Genomic DNA, 19,350 nt, shown 5'->3' on the forward strand with positions numbered 1-19,350 from the left:
TTTCTGAGGACTCTGTTCTGTTCCATTGGTCTATAGCTCTGTCTTGGTACCAGTACCATGCTGTTTTGGTTACTGTAGCCTTGTAGTATAGTTTGAAGTCAGGTAGCGTGACGCCTCCAGCTTTGTCCTTTTGACTTAGGATTGTCTTGGCAATGCGGGCTCCTTTTTGGTTCCATATGAACTTTAAAGCAGTTTTTTCCAATTCTGTGAAGAAACTCATATGTGTTGAACCAGCCTCACATCCCAGGGATGAAGCCAACTTGATCGTGGTGGATGTGCTGCTGGATTCGGTTTGCCAGTGTTTTATTGAGGATTTTCAAATTGATGTTCGTTAGGAATATTGGCCTGGAATTTTCTTTTTTTGTTGTATCTCTGCCAGGTTTTGGTATCAGGATAATGCGGGCCTCATAAAATAAGTTAGGGAGGATTCTCTCTTTTTCTGTTGTTTGGAATACTTTCAGAAGGAATGGTGCCAGCTCCTCTTTGTACCTCTGGTAGAATTTGGCTAGGAATTCAACTGGTCCTGGACTTTTTTCGGTTGATAGGCTATTAATTGCTGTCTCAATTTCAGAACTTGTTATTGGTCTATTCAGGATTCGACTTCATCCTGGTTTAGTCTTGGGAGGGTGTATGTATCCAAGAACTTACCCATTTCTTCTAGATTTTCTAGTTTATTTGCATAGAGGTTATTCTTTGACGTAGTTTGTATTTCTGTGGGATCAGTGGTGATATCCCCTTTATCATTTTTTATTACATCTATTTGATTCTTCTCTGTTTTCTTCCTTATTAGTCTGGCTAGTGGTCTATCTATTTTGTTGATCTTTTCAAAAAACCAGCTCCTGGATTCACTGATTTTTTGAAGAGATTTTCGTGTCTCTCTCCTTCAGTTCTGTTCTGAGTTATTTCTTGCCTTCTGCTTGCTTTTGAATTTGTTTACTCTTGCTTCTCTAGTTCTTTTAATTGCAGTGTTAGGGTGTTGATTTTAGATCTTTCCTGGTTCTCTTGTGGGCATTTAGTCCTATAAGTTTCCCTCTACACACTGCTTTAAATGTGTCCTCGAGATTCTGGTACATTGTGTCTTTGTTCTCATTGATTTCAAAGAACTTATTTACTTCTGCCTTTATATTGTTATTTACCCAGTAGTCATTCAGGAGCAGGTTGTTTAGTTTCCATGTAGTTGTGCCTTTTTAAGTGACTTTCTTAATCCTGAGTTCTAATTTGATTGCACTGTGGTCTCAGAGGCTCTTTCTTATGATTTCCATTCTTTTGCATTTGCTGAGGAGTGTTTTACTTTCAATTATGTGGTCAATTTTGGAATAAGTGCAATGTGGTGCTGAGAAGAATGTATATTCTGTTGATTTGGGGTGGAGAGTTCTGTAGATGTCTATTAGATCTGCTTGGTCCAGAGCTGAGTTCAAGTCCTGGATATTCTTACTAATTTTCTGCCTTGTTGATCCATCTAATATTGACAGTGGGGTGTTCAAGTCTCCCACTATTATAGTGTGGGAGTCTAAGTGTTAAAGTCTTCCAGTTTTTTTTTTTTTTTTTTTTTTTTTTTGAGATGGAGTCTCGCTCTGTCACCCAGGCTGGAGTGCAGTGGCGCAATCTCGGCTCACTGCAAGCTCCACCTCCTGGGTTCACACCATTCTCCTGCCTCAGCCTCCCAACTAGCTGGGACTACAGGCGCCTGCCACCACGCCCGGCTAATTTTTTGTATTTTTAGTAGAGACAGAGTTTCACCGTGTTAGCCAGGATGGTCTCGATCTCCTGACGACCCGCCCGCCTTGGCCTCCCAGAGTGCTGGGATTACAGGCGTGAGTCACCGCACCTGGCTGTCTTCCACTATTATAGTGTGGCAGTCTAAGTCTCTTTGTAGGTCTCTGAGAACTTGCTTTATGAATCTGGGTGCTCCTGTATTGGGTGCACATATATTTAGGATATTTAGCTCTTCTTGTTGCATCAATCCCTTTACCATTATGTAATGCCCTTCTTTGTCTCTTTTGATATTTGGTGGTTTAAAGTTTGTTTTATCAGAGACTAGGATTGCAACCCCTGTAGTTCATCTTTAAATGTTTGGTAGAATTCAGGAGTGAAGCCATCATGTCCTGGGTTTTTCTTTACTGGGAGACTATTTATTACAGCTTTGATCTCGTTACTTGCTATTGGTGTTTTCAGGTTTAGATTTCTTCATGGTTCAATCTTGCTGTTTTTGTCTAGGAATTTGTCAATTTCTTCTAGATTTTCCAATTTATTGGCCTATAGTTGCTCATAGTGGCCCCTAATAAATCCTTTGAATTTCTGCAGGACCAGTTGCAAGTCTACTTTTTTCACCTCTGATTTCATTTATTTGGATCGTCTCTCTTTTTTTCTTAGTCTGGCTGCAGGTTTTTCAATGTTGTTTAACTTTTCAATAAAGAAACTTTTTGTTTCATTGATCTTTTGTATTGTTTTCTTCATTTTGATTTCATTTATTTCTGCTCTGATCTTTCTGTTTCTCTTCTACTAATTTTGCGTTTGTTTTGCTCTTGCTTTGCTAGTTCTTCAAGATGCATCATTTTGTTGTTTATTTAAAGTTTTTCTTCTTTCTTGATATAGGCACTTATAGTTATAAATTTATCTTTTAGTACTACTTTTGCTGTATCCTGTAGGTTTTGTTATGTTGTGTTTCCATTATCATTTGTTTCAAGAAATTTTTAAATTTCCTTCTTAATGTCTTCATTGACCTACTAGTCATTCAGGAGCATATTGTTTAATTTCCATGTATTTCTATACTTTCCCAAATTCCTCATTATTGATTTCTAGCTTTATTCCATTGTGGTCAGAGAAGATGGCTGATATTATTTCAATTTTTGAGAACGCTGTTTTGTGACCTAAAATATGGTCTATTCTTGAGAGTGATCCATGTGCTAAGGAAAATAATGTGTACTCTGAAGCCGCTGGATGAAATGTTCTGTAAGTATCCTTTAGGTTTATTTGGACTACAGTGCAGATTACATCCAATGTTTGTTTGCTGATTTTCTGTCTAGGAGATCTGTCCAAAGCTGAAGGTAGGGTGTTAAAGCCGCCAGGTATTATCATATTAAGGTCTATCTCTCTCTTTAATTTTAATAATATTTGCTATATATATCTGGGTGCTCCAGTGTTGGGTGCATATATATATATGAAATTGTTGTATCCTCTTGCTGAATTAACCCCTTTATCATTATGTAGTGACCTTATCTCTTATATTTTTACTTGTTAAATCTATTTTGTCTTATATAAGAATAGTTATTCTTGCCTAAAGTGTGTTTCTTTTAGACAACAGATCTTTGGGTCCTGTTCATAAATTCATTCAGTCAGTCTACGTCCTTTGATTGGAGAGTTTAGTCCACTTACATTCACTGTTATTTTTGATAAGTAAAGACTTACTTCTGCCATTTTGTTATTTGTTTTCTTGTTGTTTTGTGGTCTTCTCTTCCTTCTTCCTTTTCTTCCTGTCTTCCTTCTAGTAAAGGTGATTCTGTCTGGTGATATAATTTAGTTTTTTTTTTTTTTTTGGCATTTTTTTTGTGTATTCATTGTATGTTTTTTGAGATTACCATGAGGTTAGCAAATACTATCTTATAACCCATTATTTTAAGCTAACAACAACTTAACATTACTTGCATAAACAAATATGAAAAAAGAAAACAAAGGCTCTATTTCTTAACTTTGTATCCCCACTTTTTAACTTCTTGTTGCTTCTATTTATATCTTGTTATACTATCTATGTTCTGAAAAGTTGTAGTTATTTTTGATTGGTTCATTGTTTAGTTTTCCTACTTAAGAGTAGTTTACATACCACAGTTACTATGTTATAATATTGTGTTTTTCTGTGTACTTACTATTAGCAGTAGTTTTGTACCTTCAGATAATTTCCTATTGCTCATTAACGTCCTTTTCTTTCTGATTAATGTACACTCCCATTAGCATTTCTTGTAGGATAGGTCTGGTGTTGATGAAGTGCCTCAGATTTTGTTTGCCTGGGAAAGTCTTTATTTCTCCTTCATGTTCGAAGGACATTTTCACCAGAATGCTATAGCAGGATAAATGTTTATTTCCTCTAGCACTTCGAATATATCATGCCACTCTCTCTTGGTCTGTAAGATTTTCATTGAAATGTCTGCTGCCAGACATATTAGAGCTCCATTGTACATTATTTGTTTCTTTACTCTTGTTGCATTTGTGATCCTTTCTTTATTCTTGACCTTTGGGAGTTTTGATTATTAAATGCCTTGACATAGTCTTCTTTGGGTTAAATCTGTTGGTGTTCTATATTTGGATATTGATATCTTTCTCTAAGTTTGGGAAGTTCTTTGTTATTATTCCTTTGAATAAACTTTCTATGCCTATCTCTTTACCTCCCCTTTGAGGCCAGTAACTCTTAGATTTTTTCTTTTGAGGTTACTTTCTAGATCCTGTAGGTGTGCTTTGTTGTTTTTCATTTTATTTTTTCCTTTTGTGTCTTCTGCATATTTTCAATTAGCCTGTCTTTAACCTCACCAATTCTTTCTTCTGCCTGATCAATTCTGCTATTAAAAGACTCTGATGTATTCTTCAGTATGCTAAATGCATTTTAACTCCAGAATTTCTGCTTGATCTTGATTCTTTTAAATTATTTGAATCTCTGTGTTAAATTTATCTGATAGAATTCTGAGTTTTTCTCTGTGTTATCTTGAATTTGAGTTTCCTCAAAACAGGTATTTTACTTTTCTGCCTGAAAGGTCACATATCTCTGTTTCTCCAGGATTGGTCCCTGGTGTCTTACTTAATTTGGTGAGGTCATGTTTCCTGAATGTTGTTGATGCTTGTAGGTGTTTGGTGTTGGGGCATTGAAGAGTTAGGCATTTATTGTAGTCTTCTCAGTCTGGGCTTGTTGGTGCCCATTCTACTTGGGAAGACCTTCCAGATATTCAAAAGGACTTTGATGTTGTGCGATCTAAGCCATTACCTGCTGTAGGGGCCACCCTAAGCCCAGTAATACTGTGGTTCTTGCCGACTTGTAGAGGTACTGCCTTGATGGTTTTGAGCAAAATCTGGAAGAATTCTCTGGATTATCAGGCAGAGGTTCTTATTCTCTTTCCCTACTTTCCCCCAAATGAATGGCATCTCTCTCTTTCCTGAGTCACCTGGAGCTCTGGGTAGTGTAACACAAGTACCTCTGTGGCCAAAACCACTAGAATTGTGCTGGGTTAGACCTGAAGCTAGCACACCACTAGGTCTTACCCAAAGTCTGCTGTAATCACTCCCTGGCTATGTCCTATGTTCACTCAAGGCCCTGGGGCTCTACCATCAGCAGGTGGCAAAGCAACCAGGCCTGTGTCCTTCCCTTCACGGTGGTGAGCTCCCCCTGGCCCTGTGCATGTCCAGAGGTGCTGTCAGGGGCCGGGGTCTAGAGTCAAGAACTTTAGAAGTCTACCTGATATTCTGTTGTACTGCAGATGAGCTGGGTTTCAAACCAAAAGTCTCAGTTCTTCCCACTCTTCCCTCCCTTTCCAAAAGCAGAGATGCCTCACACCATGGCCACTGCCACCATAGGCCTCTGGGGAGTACTGCCAGACTACCACTAATGTTTCTTTAAAGAAAGCCCAAAGGCTCTTCAGTCAGCTTGTAGTGAATGCTGCCTGGCCTGGGACTCACCCTTCAGGGCAGTGAGATCCCCTCTGGCCTAGGGCAGTTCCAGAAATGTATTCAAAGAGCCAAGTCCTGAAACTGGTGACCCAAGGGCTCACTCTGTGCTCTACCCCACTGTGGCCAAGCTGGAAGACAACGTCCACTTTGCTTTTTTCCTCTGCTTTTCTCAGGTAGAAGAGGTAGAAGGAATCTTGACCCATAGCCACAATAGCTGGGACTATGCTGAGTCTCACCTGAAGCCAGAAATTCTCAAGGTCTCACCTAAAGCCCCCCATATAGTACCTAAGTATTGCTGCTGGTTATTCAGGGCCCAAAGGCTTTTCAGTTAGCAGATGATGAGTCCTTCCAGGACTGAGTCCTCTTCAAAGTAGCAGGGTCCTTTCTGGCCCAGTGTGTGTCTAGAAATGTCATCTGGGAGCTAGGGCCTGGAAAGGCGGCTTCATGACTCTGACTGGTACCCTATCTTGCAGTGGCTAAACTGCTATTCAAGATGCAAGACAAAGTCCTCTCAACTTGAGTCCTCCTTGAGCAGATGGAAACGGTCTCTTTTGGAGTCATGAGCTGTGCTGCCTGGGATTAGAGGAGGGGTAATTCCAGCACTCCCTTAGCCACTCTGTGACCACCCCCACTCCCCGCCAAGTCCACTGTGTCTGGGCCTAGTGCAGCACTAGGACTGACCTAGGAATTTCAACTTTATTTAAGCCTCCAAAGTACTTTAGCTTGGCAGTGGCAAGGCTTGCAGAAACTTAAATTCTGACAGCTGGGATCAGCAATTCTTCACTAGCTCGGGCTGGTTTAAATTATCCCTCTGTGGCAGGTGTCACGTGAGTTTGGTCTGGTTTTGTTTTCTGTTATAATAGGGAAGCGCTGAGTTCAATGTCTCACAGATGCTGCAATCTTTCTCTCCCCAGCACACAGAAATGATCTCCACACCACACCCCTGCTGCTGGAGGATGGGGAAGGGGTGGTGTTGGCGATTCCAGACTGCTTTTCCTATCTCTTCAGTGCCTCTTTCAGCAATATGAAGTTAAAACTACAGACTGTGAGTGCTCACCTGATTTTTGGTTCTTATAAAGGTGTTTTCTTTATGTAGATAGTTGTTAAATTGGTGTCCTTGAAAGACGGATAATTGATGGAGTCTTCTGATTTCTTGCCTGGCTTATTTATTCATACGCTTTTTATTTTATGTTTAAATATGTAAATATAAATATTTATGGATTTGCTATAAATTACATCAAGCTAAGGTCTCTTACAACTTATGAGTTCTAATATAAGTAGTAAGTAATCTTCTGTATTTCAGGAATCCAGTGTGTCAGATTTTTGAGATTCACTAGAAGAATTTATCAATTAACTTTTCTTAGCATCTATGTAATTCCCCAAGGTAAGATTTGTTTACTATCAGGTACTAATTCAGCCGATCCATAGAGCCACATAAATCTATTACAGAGCTTTTTACTGGGCAAGGTTAATCCTGGAAAGATGATGTGGTGACGAAAGGTAGTCAAGTAGGCAAACGATGAGGAAAAAACTGAAGCAAATCTAGCAAATCTCTTTCCTCCACAAGTTTCATGCCTCCCTTCTAAACGCTCGGATCCCACTTCCCTTCTGTTGCTCAAGGATATTTCTTGAGGAATCAGTGGGGTAACGTGTCCTCTGTCTCAAGTGTGAGAGATGGAAAGAAGAAGCATCTGAGCTTCCACAAGGTGCTCCTGCTCAGCACCTTGGGCAGTACATTGACGAGGAGATCTGGATTTATGAATCTTACATGAACAAACAGGTAGCTCAGCAGTCTGATGAAAAATAGGGTGATGAAAAAGAGACAGCAAAAAATCCTAAAAAGAGAATGCCATGAAACTGTTAACCAGAAGGTTAGAAAACTTGGAACAAAACATAAATCATACCTGAATGCATATCTGTCTCCTAATTGATATTCTAATGTCTCTCATGGATTATCACCCCCTTTCCTGACAACCCTTTATAATGGCAGCTCCCCCTCCCATGTTCTGGCCTATTGGTTATTCTCTGTCCTTTACCATGTTTTATTTTCTTGGTAGCATTTATCACTAAAATAATTTTGTTCTCTTATTTTTTGTTTTGTTTATTTTTGGTTTTGTTTTGGCAAGTTGTTTTTCAAAACAGTTTCATTGGTTTATAACCCTCTAACAAGGTATAGGTTTTGTGGACCCATATCCTCGGCAACACTTGATTATCAGATGTAAACACTTTTGCTGATCAAATGGGTGTAAAATAATCTCTCACTGTGGCCTCAATATGCATTTCCCTGAGGAACAGTGATGTGGAACATCTGTTGATAGGTTTATTGGTTTTACATGTTTCTTCTTTCCCATTTATCTACAAGGTAGTTTGAGCTTTCCTTATTGATTTGTAAGAGTTTGTTTTACATTGTTGATATCAATCCTTTTCCATTGTGTGTAGTGTTATATAGCCTCCCAACTTTATAACTTTCACTTGCTCTAAGATGTTAAAGAAAAAAATTCTCAATTTTAATAGGGTATAGTTTGTCAATCTTTTCTTTAATTAGAATCAATGCTTTCTGTGTCCTTTTTACAAAAATTCCCTATCCCAAGACCTGAAAGATACCCCTATTTTCTATTAAAAGTCTATGTTCATTTAAAAATATGTCTACATATTCTTTGTTACTCCTCCTTTCAAGAGAATTCCCCTCGATTGGAGTGCGGACTGGACTTAATAACTTTCTTCTAAAGAATGGAATATGGTGGAAGTCACAGTATGTAGTGTAGCTTCCTAGATTATATCATAAAGGTATTGCAGTTTTCTACACAGACTGTGGAGGAAGCCAGCAGTCATGTTGTGAGGACACTCAAGTGGCCTTATGGGAGGGTCTGTGCAGTGAGGAACTGAGACTTTGTGTCAACTACCAGAAAAAGCTTGCCAGATATGCAAGTTAGTTACCTTGGAAATATAACTTCTAGCTCCAGCCAAACCTTCTAATGACTGCAATTTTGGTCAACATCCTAACTGCAACTTCCTGACAGATACCACTTGGCTAGTACCACCTGACCCATAGAAACTGTGCTAATAATTGTTTTTTCTTTGAAGTCACTAAGTTTTGGGGGTAGTTTATTATGTAGCATAGAAAATAATACAGAGTTTTGAAGTTTTTTTTTTTTTTTTAGCATTTATATCTTTAACACATCTGGGCTTGCCTTTTGTATATACTGCATTTAGTGATCCAATCTCATATAGAAAACCATTTTTTTTCCTGCTTTTCTTATTGAACAGTTCGTTCTTCCTTTTCCTTTGACATGCAGTCGCTGTCACGTACCAAAGTTTGCTATGTGTACAATTTCTGAACTCTTTGTTCCATTCCACTAGGCAGTTTTCCTATTCCTGTCCCAATACCACACCATAATGATTACTATCATGTCATAGTAAGTCCTGATATCTGGAAGGGCATGTTCCCCACTCCCTGCTCTTTAAAACTGTCCAGGTTATTCTTGACCCTTTATTCTCCATATAGAGTATATTTTAGAATTGTTTTATTCAATTCCATGAAAAACCCTTTGGAGAGTTTGATTGAAATTTGGTTGAATTTATTAATCATTTGGAGGCAATTCTTACTGTTTTAATGTGAGTTTCTATCCCTGATTATGTTGTCTTCTTTCATTCATGTTATCCCTAACATTTTGTAATAATTTTTTATAAACCTCCCTATGGTGGTCTTGATTTTTTTTTTCTTTCAACTGATGGGTTATTTAGGCCTTTATGGCTTTGTTATGATTTGCATGAGCAAACCTTCACCATTTCTTTCCTGTGTTATCCTTACCCAGCTGTTTTGGGGGTGCCTCTGCCCCTGGACAAATTCACTATTCACCTTTAAAGGTCAAAAACAGCCCCTTCCCTTCCACTTTTCTCAAGTTTGCGGCTATGGTTGATCTTGGTAACAGGAGCCAGCACTCATTATAGCACAACATCTTGGTCAAAATTAGAATCAGAAGCCCTTGACAAATCTTCCCACCACTCTCCATGAAATTTGAGCCAATACACATGAGAAGGTTCTGGGATTGCATTCTCAGGGAAAATCCTAGGAATAGCCTAGCTTTCTTGTCTCTTGACACTAACTTGAGTTAGTGTCCAGTGTACCAGTGCCCCACAAGATGTTGAAGCAGAACAAGAAAAAAGACATTTATACTTTGACATGATTAGCTAGACATTCAGGATCTCTTTTCTAAGATTTCCTTCAGGGTGCCAAGTCTGTTTAGGCAGACAGTCCTTATTCTAGAAGTCCACACAGTTAATTCCGTGGTGGGCCCTTGTGTTGGAGTATAAGAGAACAAAGTGGGAGTTCTAGAGAAAATTCTTCTAGTTGTTTCAGGTATATTGTATCTAGGAATATTGAAAGAGGTAATATTTCATTTATCTGGTATGAAGGGGTATTCTACTTAAGCAAATTTTCTAGACAGTTGGAACTGACCTTTAAGCATCAATAATTTTATGTTAAACATTTTGATGGAACTCTCTCTAAATCATATTTCATACCATTTTGAATATGTTTCTTTATGCCTACTTAAACAGACTATATTGAATATAATTTGACCTTTTCTTGAAAATGTAGGAGCTTCATGAATACCAATTTTATTTTGCTATCACAGTGTTTCCCTCAGGATGAATATCTACTCAGGTGTTTGCATCTTAAATTCTTTTCAATTTAACAAGTATTTTCAAGCAACCGTTGCGTGTTAGATACTCTTTCTCATAATGCTTGTCTCTCTTCTGTCTCTTGTCAGTCAGTGGTATACTAGCATGTGACAGGCTTCATTCTACTCTACCAATGCTACTAGGAAACCAGATACATGAAGCGAATCCAAATTGTTAAAGGGAAAAGGCAGTAAATAAGAGATTTGCCACATCTCTTTTACATAATCAAATTTCTGTTTCTTAATACCACAAGGCTGTTGATTTTTAATAATGGAAAGTTGAGATTATTAATTACCTTTAAACAAGTAAGTCATAACATTAGAATTGAGAAATACAGTCAAAGACATTAGTTTGCTGACTTGTGTATGTGTGTGTGTGCACACGCATGTACGGCGTTCTCCTTGTCTAGACTTTTCTCTCTGTCAGGATGGCTAAATAGGGCTCCCAATTTTATAGGAAGTTTACTTGAAGATATTTTACTTACTTTCTACTGAAAAATGTTGCTGTCTTTTGGGTAGGAGTACCCTGGAAGAAGAAGAAACGATATTGATAAATAAGCAAATTTTGGAGGCTATTATCATTGTCCAATAATATTTTGTGAGCCATTAGTTATATGTTATTTAGATAACTTTAACAAATTCTTTTTATATGCATAAGCACGTATAATTTTCAGGCCAAAAATTTAAAATATACTTATTATTATTGTTATTTGTCCTACCTTTTTACATATTTATATAACTAAACTAAGGCACAGAAAGTCAAAGTATGCTGCTCAAGGTCACATAGTTAGTTAGTGGTAGGATCGGGCCTGGAACCTGGATTCTCTGACCCCACATTCTTGGCTCTCTCAACTATACCATTCTATCTTATGCTTAACCAGTGACCCTTAGAGAAGCTTATAGGCTAGGAAAACTACATAAACCTATCTTAAGAGATAAGTCTTAAAAGCTATAAAAATCTAAAGATGAATGATCAAGTTTGGCTTCATCCCTGGGATGCAAGGTTGGTTCAACATACACAAATCAATAAATATAATCCATCACATAAACAGAACTAAAAACAAAAACCACACGACTGTCTCAAGATGCAGAAAGGCCTCTGATAAAATTCAACATCCCTTAATGCTAAAAACTCTCAATAACCTAGGTATTGAAAGAACATGTCAAAATAATAAGAGCCATATATGACAAATCCACAGCCAACATCATACTAAATAGACAGAAGCTGGAAGCATTCCCCTTGAAAAATGGCATAAGACAAGGGTGCCCTCTCTCACCACTCCTATTCAACATAGCATTGGAAGTTCCGGCTAAGGCAGTCAGGATAGAGAAAGAAATACAGGGTATTCAGATAGGAAAAGAGGAAGTCAGACTATCTTTGTTTGCAGGTGGCATAATCCTGTATCTAGAAAACCCCAGCATCTCAGCCCAAAAGCCTCTTCAGCAACTTCAGCAAAGTCTCAGGCTACAAACTCAATGTGCAGAAGTCACAGCATTCCTATACACCAACAACAGACAAGCAGAGAGCCAAATGATGAAGGAACTCCCATTCACAATTGCTACAAAAAATAAAATACCTAGGAATATAGCTAACAAGGGAAATGAAAGACTCCTTCAAGGAAAACTACAGACTACTCTGAAAGAAATCAGAGAGGACTCAAACAAATAGAAAAACATTCCATGTTCCTGGATAGAAAGAATCAACATCATGAAAATGGCCATACTGTCCAAAGTAATTCCTAGATTCAATGCTATTCACATTAACCTACCATTGACATTTTTCACAGAATTAGAAAAAAATGATTTTAAAATTCAGGTGGAACCAAAAAAGAGCCCTAATAACCAAGACAATCCTCAGCAAAAAGAACAAAGCTAGAGGCATCACACTACCTGACTTCAAACTATACTACAAGGCTACAGTAACCAAAACAGCATGGTACTAGTACAAAAACAGACACATAGACCAATGAAATAGAATAGAAAACTCAGAAATAAGACTGCTTGCCTACAACCATCTGATCTTCAACGAACCTGACAAAAACGAACAATGGGGAAAGGACTCCCTATTCAATAAATGGTGCTGGGAAAACTGGCTAGCCATATGCAGAAAATTGAAATTGGACTACTTCCTTACATAATATACAAAAATTAACTCAAGATGGATTATAGACTTAAATGTAAAACCCAAAACTGTTAAAACCCTAGAAGAAAATCTAGGCAATACCATGGACATAGGCATGGGCAAAGATTTCATGATGAAAATGCCAAAAGCAATTGCAACAAAAGCAAAAATTGACAAATGGGATCTAGTTAAACTAAAGAGCTTCTGCACAGGAAAATAAACTGTCATCAGAGTGAGCAGACAACCTACAGAATAGGAGACAATTTTTGAAAACTATGTGTCTGGCAAAGGTCTAACACCCAGAGTCTACAAGGAACTTAAACAAATTTACAAGAAAAAAACAACCTCATTAAAAAGTGGGCAAAGAACATGAACAGACACGTCTCAAAAGAAGACATACATATAGCCAACAAACATATGAAAAAAAGTTCAACATTACTGATCATTAGAGAAATGCAAGTCAAAGCAACAATGAAATACCATCTCATGCCAATCAGAATTGCTATTATATAAAAGTCAAACAACAACAGATATTGGTGAGGTCGCAGAGAAAAAGGCATGCTTTTACACTGTTGGTGGGAGTATAAATTTGTTCAACCATTGTGGAAGAAGTGTGGCAATTCCTCAGAAACCTAGAGGCAGAAATACCATTTGACACAGCAATGTCAATACTGGGTATATACTCAAAGGAATATAAATCATTCTATCATAGAGACACATGCACACAAATATCATTGCAGCACTGTTCACAATCGCAAAGACATGGAATCAACGTAAGTTCCATCAATGATAGACTGAATAAAGAATATGTGATACATATACATATTGCAGGGACATGGGTGGTATTGGAAGCCATTTTCCTCAGCCAACTAACCCAAGAACAGAAACCCAGACACTGCATGTTCTCACTTGTAAGTGGGAGACGAATGATGAGAACACATGGACACATGCAGGGGAACAACATGCACTGGAGCTTGTCAGCGGGGGTGAGGTAGTGGGAGGGAGAGCATCAGGAAGAATAGCTAATAGCTGCTGGACTTAATACCTAGGTGATGGGATGATCTGTGCAGCAAACCACCATGGAACACGTTTACCTATGTAACAAACCTGCACATCCTGCACATGTACCCCTGAACTTTGAAAGTTGAAGGAAAAAAAATCTAAAGATGAGGCTATGTCCTGTATTTCTGTGGCATTCTTGTTTCAAAATATTTTCTGTTATTTCATTGTCCTTTAACCTTCCTTGTGAGATAAAAAGAGGAATTATCACATTTTAGAGCAAGCCAGGCATGGTGGTGGGTGCCTGTAGTCCTAGCTACTTGGGAGGTGAAGGTGGGAGGAACCATTGAGCCCAGGAGTTGAAGACCAGCCTGAACAACATAGTGAGAATTCATCTTTCTACTAAAAAAATTAGAGCTGTGGAAATGAGGCTCACAGAATTGGAATTACAAAGAATCTTTCAGGATTACAAATTTTGTTCTATAGTTTGAGTAAGATTACATGTCATGCCAAACAGTCAGTTCTCAGGCATCCTCTCTCTAAAGTTGCTCAGACAACATTAGGTCACTGAACCATCATGGGACCCTGATGAGCTTGATGTAGACAACTTTATTTTTTTCCTCTCACACATAGTTAGAAGGAATATTTTGATGAGCTGTGGGGAGAGATGGTAGCACACATTGGAGATGTCAAAAACTTGGTTCTACAGAAGTAGGTCGAGTTAATTTCAAGGATTTTGTTTACTAAGCAGAATATGCAAGCTTCAGGGCCAGAATGACTTGTTCAGTACTCTAAGAACCACAGACATGGCCTAACATATATCCAAACATTTGGATGACCCAAGCACAATGGCCAATATTTGATATTTGCTTTTAAGGAAGTGATTAGTTCTCTTTTCTGAGAATTTATCTTGACTATATGTAATTTCTGATGATTGTTAACCTGGACTCTAAAGTCAATATAAATTATAAAATTAAAACCCAACCCAAGTTTAACCTTTTATCCTTGCTGCCACAAGACATCAAGCAGGCCAAGAGGATTGGTTCTCTGTATGAAATTGCTCTGTTTCCTTCATACCTTTACATGTGTGCTGGTGGGTTCATAATGTTAAATATGAACAGACACTGAAACTCTGTCATAAAGAAGCAATAGCTTTCTATGTTTTAACTCTCAGGCCAACTCTGACTAGATGATGACAGATGTGTTGGAGATTAGGGACCATGTCGAGATCATCAGGAAAGAGTAATGTGATTGCAGGAGATGGAAGAGGTGGTGTATGTGCCCTATACTGGCCTCTTTCTATAGAGCATACCCTCAATTAAGGTTGCTTCTTGCCTCCATTCTGAGTTCTCTTAGGTCTTTGGCTAGTTTTTTAAGAGCCTGTTATTTGTATGGCTGAATGAGAAGAAAGTAGATTGTTCCTTAGAGTCTATTTTGTTTGTTTAGGGTTGGAATGCTCTGTAATTATAGCTGGTACTGCTCTTGGAAAATGCACATGGCAAGACTGGGTATACATTTGGTGCCTTAGAGTTTGCTGGAGATGTCTTTGAAAGGCAATGACAACTGTGAGGAGCTGAAGAGAGAGTGGAGTGTTTACCTCATTATTTTGCCTGGTATGCTCTTTTTCCACAGAGTTCATGCTCACAAGTTTTGATCTATGAAGATAAGAGCCAGGACAGAAATTGAACAAAGTGCACTAAAATATTCATACTACACCATTGTTATTTTAAAAAAGCTTTATATTCTAAATCTGTACTGTCCAATATTGTAACTACTGGCTTCCTCTAGCTATTTAAATTAATTAAAGTTAAAATTCATTTCCTCAGTTGAGTACATCTTTTAGGTACTCAATTGGCATATGTAGTTAGTTTTACCTACTAACTAGCACAGAAAATTCTGCTGGGCAACCTGTTCTAGAATCTTGGCTTAACAGTCAAGCCATAAACCAATGTTCAGCAGGGATCTTGAGTGACTTGAAGGTGTCCTTTAGGAGCAAGGACCTACAAGTCCTAGCACCCTGGCCCCTAGGCCACAGTTTGTATTTGGCCTATATAGAAGCTATATGCAGTTTTGATCTCTTGTTCTTGATCTAAGGATTTAAAAATATTTCATAAATAGAAACACTGCTTGACTGCGTTAAGATTTAACTTACAAAGGGGGTCAAGAAATGGAGATGAGGTTTTTGGTAATTTCTCACCATTTAGACTCTTGACAAACTCAGTGTATTTTGAGAAGTGCTTTCCCTTTATAATTTCTAATTTTAAATGTTCGTAGTTCAATACACTGTACAGTTCTGATTTATGAAATGTGGTAGCTGTAGTATGAGTCTAGAGATTAGTTTCATGTCTATCCAATATGGTTGGGTGTCCATATATTTGAGGGAAGTGAGGCTGATATTAATTAAAAGACCTTTCTGTGATATATAAAGAATAGCCTACTTATCAAGGTGACTGACCACCAACTCTTTTTAAAGTACATGTTTCTACTCTTAATATCAACCCACATAATAATGTGATAATGTGATAAAATTATGAAGGGAGATGTGTTTCTGAGGTCTTTTTAGAAGAATGGGAGAATGACTGGAAGTTTTAAGTTGGTGTGATCTACCGGGGTCAACCAGATCACTAACAGAGGGCAAAGATATGTGGCGTCGGAACTCATTCAATTCCACATGGAAATTGGTCTGAGAACTGTTTGCTCTGACTCAGGCTGAGATGGAGTTTCTGCCAAAACCAGGATGTTCCTTTGCCAAAGCTCACACTTCTCTCTCAAGGAACCGAGCCTCTAGTTCTTCTTCTATTTTCTTCAGTGTTTCCTGGTACTTCTTCAAAGAGAAACAAAGGAAGCCCCAGTTACTACTTAGGAGGTTTTTAATTTTTCTAAGCATAATGAGCACTTGTTATTTTACATGATACCACGAATGCTTGGTATTCCCACCGCCACTTTCTCTGCTTTCATAAACCTCACCCCACCATTACTCTTGATCTCTCACTATGCCTTACCACTGGATAGGTTTCTGGGCATCATTGACATTATAAATAGCAGAAGTGTGAATTATTAACTTAACAGCACAGAGAGTGGGAGAGCAGGGCAGGAATTCCCAGGGAGACAAAGACAAATAGAGTGATATTGGTAGTGAGGTGGGGTGCTGATGACCTTAAAGTCTCCCAGTTGTGCCACCTTGAAGTGCTGAAATTGCTCTGGACAGTATTCTTTGAAAATCCTGATTCTATTTCATCCTGTACCTTAAAAAACCCTTTGCTAGCCCTTTACCAAGAAACTCTACCTTTATGTAGAGGGCTTGATCTTCACAGAGCTGGGTCACAAATGCATACTCCTTCATTACCTGGGAAATCAAAATTTGGTTATAAATATATTTCAGTAAATTGCTGTAAGAACACAAGTATACTTGCTTCCTCCTGTGTCCCAGCTCCTAAATGTGGTTTTCTAATTATTCTAAATATGTTTTCTTTTTTGCTGTACAGATAAATGATTTCCTTTTTCAAGGGTAAATGAGCTAAATGGGAGTTATTGGTCAAAGGTGGAATTGGGGGGCAGTTGGGAGAGGAATAGATAGATATTAATATTTGCAAGATACAAACTGTTGAGTGTATTCTGTAACAAAACGTTGAAGAGAAGGTCACCTCAGGGATTGTGTTTATCTTCCTTTTTTTACCCCTCCCTAGCCCCATCATGGTCTTAGATCTGGAACCTTTATGTAAATCAATCATTTGAGAAATAGATTGTCTGACCAAAGATCACATTTCTTTTTTCGGAGAGAAGTCACACTGAAGTTCCTGCTGTTACCTTGAGCAGCTCCTTCTCTTGGCATGCATAGGAAGCTTCCAGCTGTTGTAACTTCACCTAAAGAAAGCAAAAGAGACTGCTAACTAGGCAAGGTGAAAGCTGTGCAGGCATGGAATGCTGTCACCAAGGTGGTCTCAAGAGCCTTGAGGAGCCTCAGGGCCACGACTTCACACGTCTCCTGATGGAGGAGTTAAACCACCCAGCACCCTTTGCAGCTGCTTGGTAAACTTGCTCTTTTATACTCCTTATCTTTCAGTCTTCATCTGATGCTGCCTTCACCCCTAAACTTCAATTCTGAGCTTCCTACTCTTACTTAGCCATTTCTCTTAAAAACAATACCAGTTTTGAAAAACTTCACTCTTCCTTTTCCTTTGATATAGTCGGTCAGACTCTAAGGTGTTTGTTCACTCCTTTCTCCCTCCCTGTATGCCTTGCTCACCCTTTTATTTCCTTCAGTACTTGGAAAAAGACCATTCTACATCAGCTGCTATGCTGGAGTGAAGCATGTGTGTGTCGGGGGGTAGGGGGTAGTACTTAGGATACAGTAGTAGACACGATGGACCAGCTCTCCACCCTCGCAGAGCTGGCATTCTAGTAGGAAGACAACAAATACTTCTACATGATAATGGTATGTGCTATGAAGGAAACAAAAACATTAATGTTCAAAGATAGTGATGGTAGTGGTGTTGTGAGAGGAGGTGGTAGGTGGTTGGCAAAGGCCTCTCTGATGTGATAATATCTGAGCTAAAGCCTAAATGACAAGTGCTAGGTAAATGGAGATCTGGAATAAATATGTTCTCTGTGAAGGGTATGGCGAGGGCCAAGACTGTGAGGTTATCACAGATTTGGCTTGTATGAAGGAGTTGTGTGACCAGAGCATAAGGGAAATTGGTAGGTAGGAGGCAAGGTGGGATAAGGTAGACAGGGGCTAGATTGTGTAGGGCCTTGTGGCTTCTAAAAGGATTTCGATTCTTTGTTCTAATTGCAGTGAGAAGGCAGGAGAGGCTTGAAGTCTAAAGACACAATCTGATTAATGTTTTTAGAGAATAGCCTTTTCTGTGTCTGAAAAAAAGGATCGTTTGGGCGTGAGAGTAGAAGCAGGGAGACAGGTTGAGAGGTGACTCCTGTTGTCCAGGTAAGGGGTTATGGTGGCTTGCAAAAGGATAGTAGTAACAGAAGTGGTAGAGAGGAATGGATACATTTGGGAGATAATTTGGCAGAAGAGCAGACATGTCCATTCTTCCTTCCCTTTTTGGCTCTGCTGTTCCCACTTTCACCTAGGTGCCATTATTTCACATCCAGATTCTTCTGAGAGTTGCTTCACTCTTCAGTTAGTTACCTCCAGGACCAGTTATCCAAATGTGCTAAGGGATATATAGTTTCAAGCCAATGGTGTGAGTCACAAAGGGTTGAATTAGACACTCCATTAAAGCTGCTGCACTGATGACTAGCATGCCAGAGGAACAGAAGCAAAAGAGATTCTGTACATTTCACAGAATTAGAGATATCACCTGATAATTCAATAAAATACGTGGGCAAAGAGTGGTTCAAAGGATTAAACAATACTCTAGAACTCTTTAGGGCTAGCCAGCAAAATAATGGCCATTATTCTGACTAACACTAGACTCTATTCTCTATTACCTGACATAGTGAGCACAGCCAGATAAAGTGTCACCACTCAATTCTGACTGGGCTTATTTTCTGGGAAAAATAATTGATTTTGTAAGAAAATCAGTGTCCTGACCACTGGAATAATACGGCAAGTGCAGTCAGGGGTCTTTATAGCTCTTCCTAATTTGGGCTCCAATTTCTTCCACATTTCTCTTTCCAGAAAACTTACCTGAATGAGCACAGCCAAGCAAGCTTATTTGGTGGCTTTGGACTTCCTATTTTTGTGGTCATCAAAACTAAATTGGCCAGGAGAAGATAGGGGAGTAATTATCCATATTTTCATTTTCTATTTATATTTTCTATGTATCCAAATCTTCAGAGGCTTCATACACACAACCAAGTGTAGGCTTTAGAGGGTAAAGAGAAGTTAGATAAGGCAAGGACAAAGATGTAATTCTAGAGAAGGTGTCAAAAAATTTT

The 19,350-nt window shown here is 38.6% G+C and overlaps 1 protein-coding gene across 3 annotated transcripts in view; it reads right to left on the bottom strand.

Annotated features, from left to right (window-relative positions):
* The window catches only part of TMCO5A (transmembrane and coiled-coil domains 5A), a 35,178-nt gene that overhangs the window by 11,474 nt on the left and 4,354 nt on the right, over positions 1–19,350 (bottom strand). The window contains exons 7-12 of one of the 3 annotated variants that reach the window (XM_011932655.1): positions 17,260–17,316; positions 16,739–16,798; positions 16,212–16,276; positions 15,050–15,107; positions 10,817–10,857; positions 7,089–7,484 (exon numbers count right to left, since the gene is read on the bottom strand). In XM_011932655.1, coding sequence (XP_011788045.1) covers positions 7,286–7,484; positions 10,817–10,857; positions 15,050–15,107; positions 16,212–16,276; positions 16,739–16,798; positions 17,260–17,316 — 480 coding nt within the window. In that variant the 3' untranslated portion in view covers positions 7,089–7,285. Of the gene's footprint in view, positions 1–7,088; positions 7,485–10,816; positions 10,858–15,049; positions 15,108–16,211; positions 16,277–16,738; positions 16,799–17,259; positions 17,317–19,350 lie in introns of those variants that run through there. The other 2 variants (XM_011932654.1, XM_011932656.1) reach the window with 2 other exon arrangements.

This window comes from Colobus angolensis, unplaced genomic scaffold, assembly GCF_000951035.1.
Source record: "Colobus angolensis palliatus isolate OR3802 unplaced genomic scaffold, Cang.pa_1.0 Scaffold97, whole genome shotgun sequence".
Lineage (NCBI taxonomy): Eukaryota > Metazoa > Chordata > Mammalia > Primates > Cercopithecidae > Colobus > Colobus angolensis.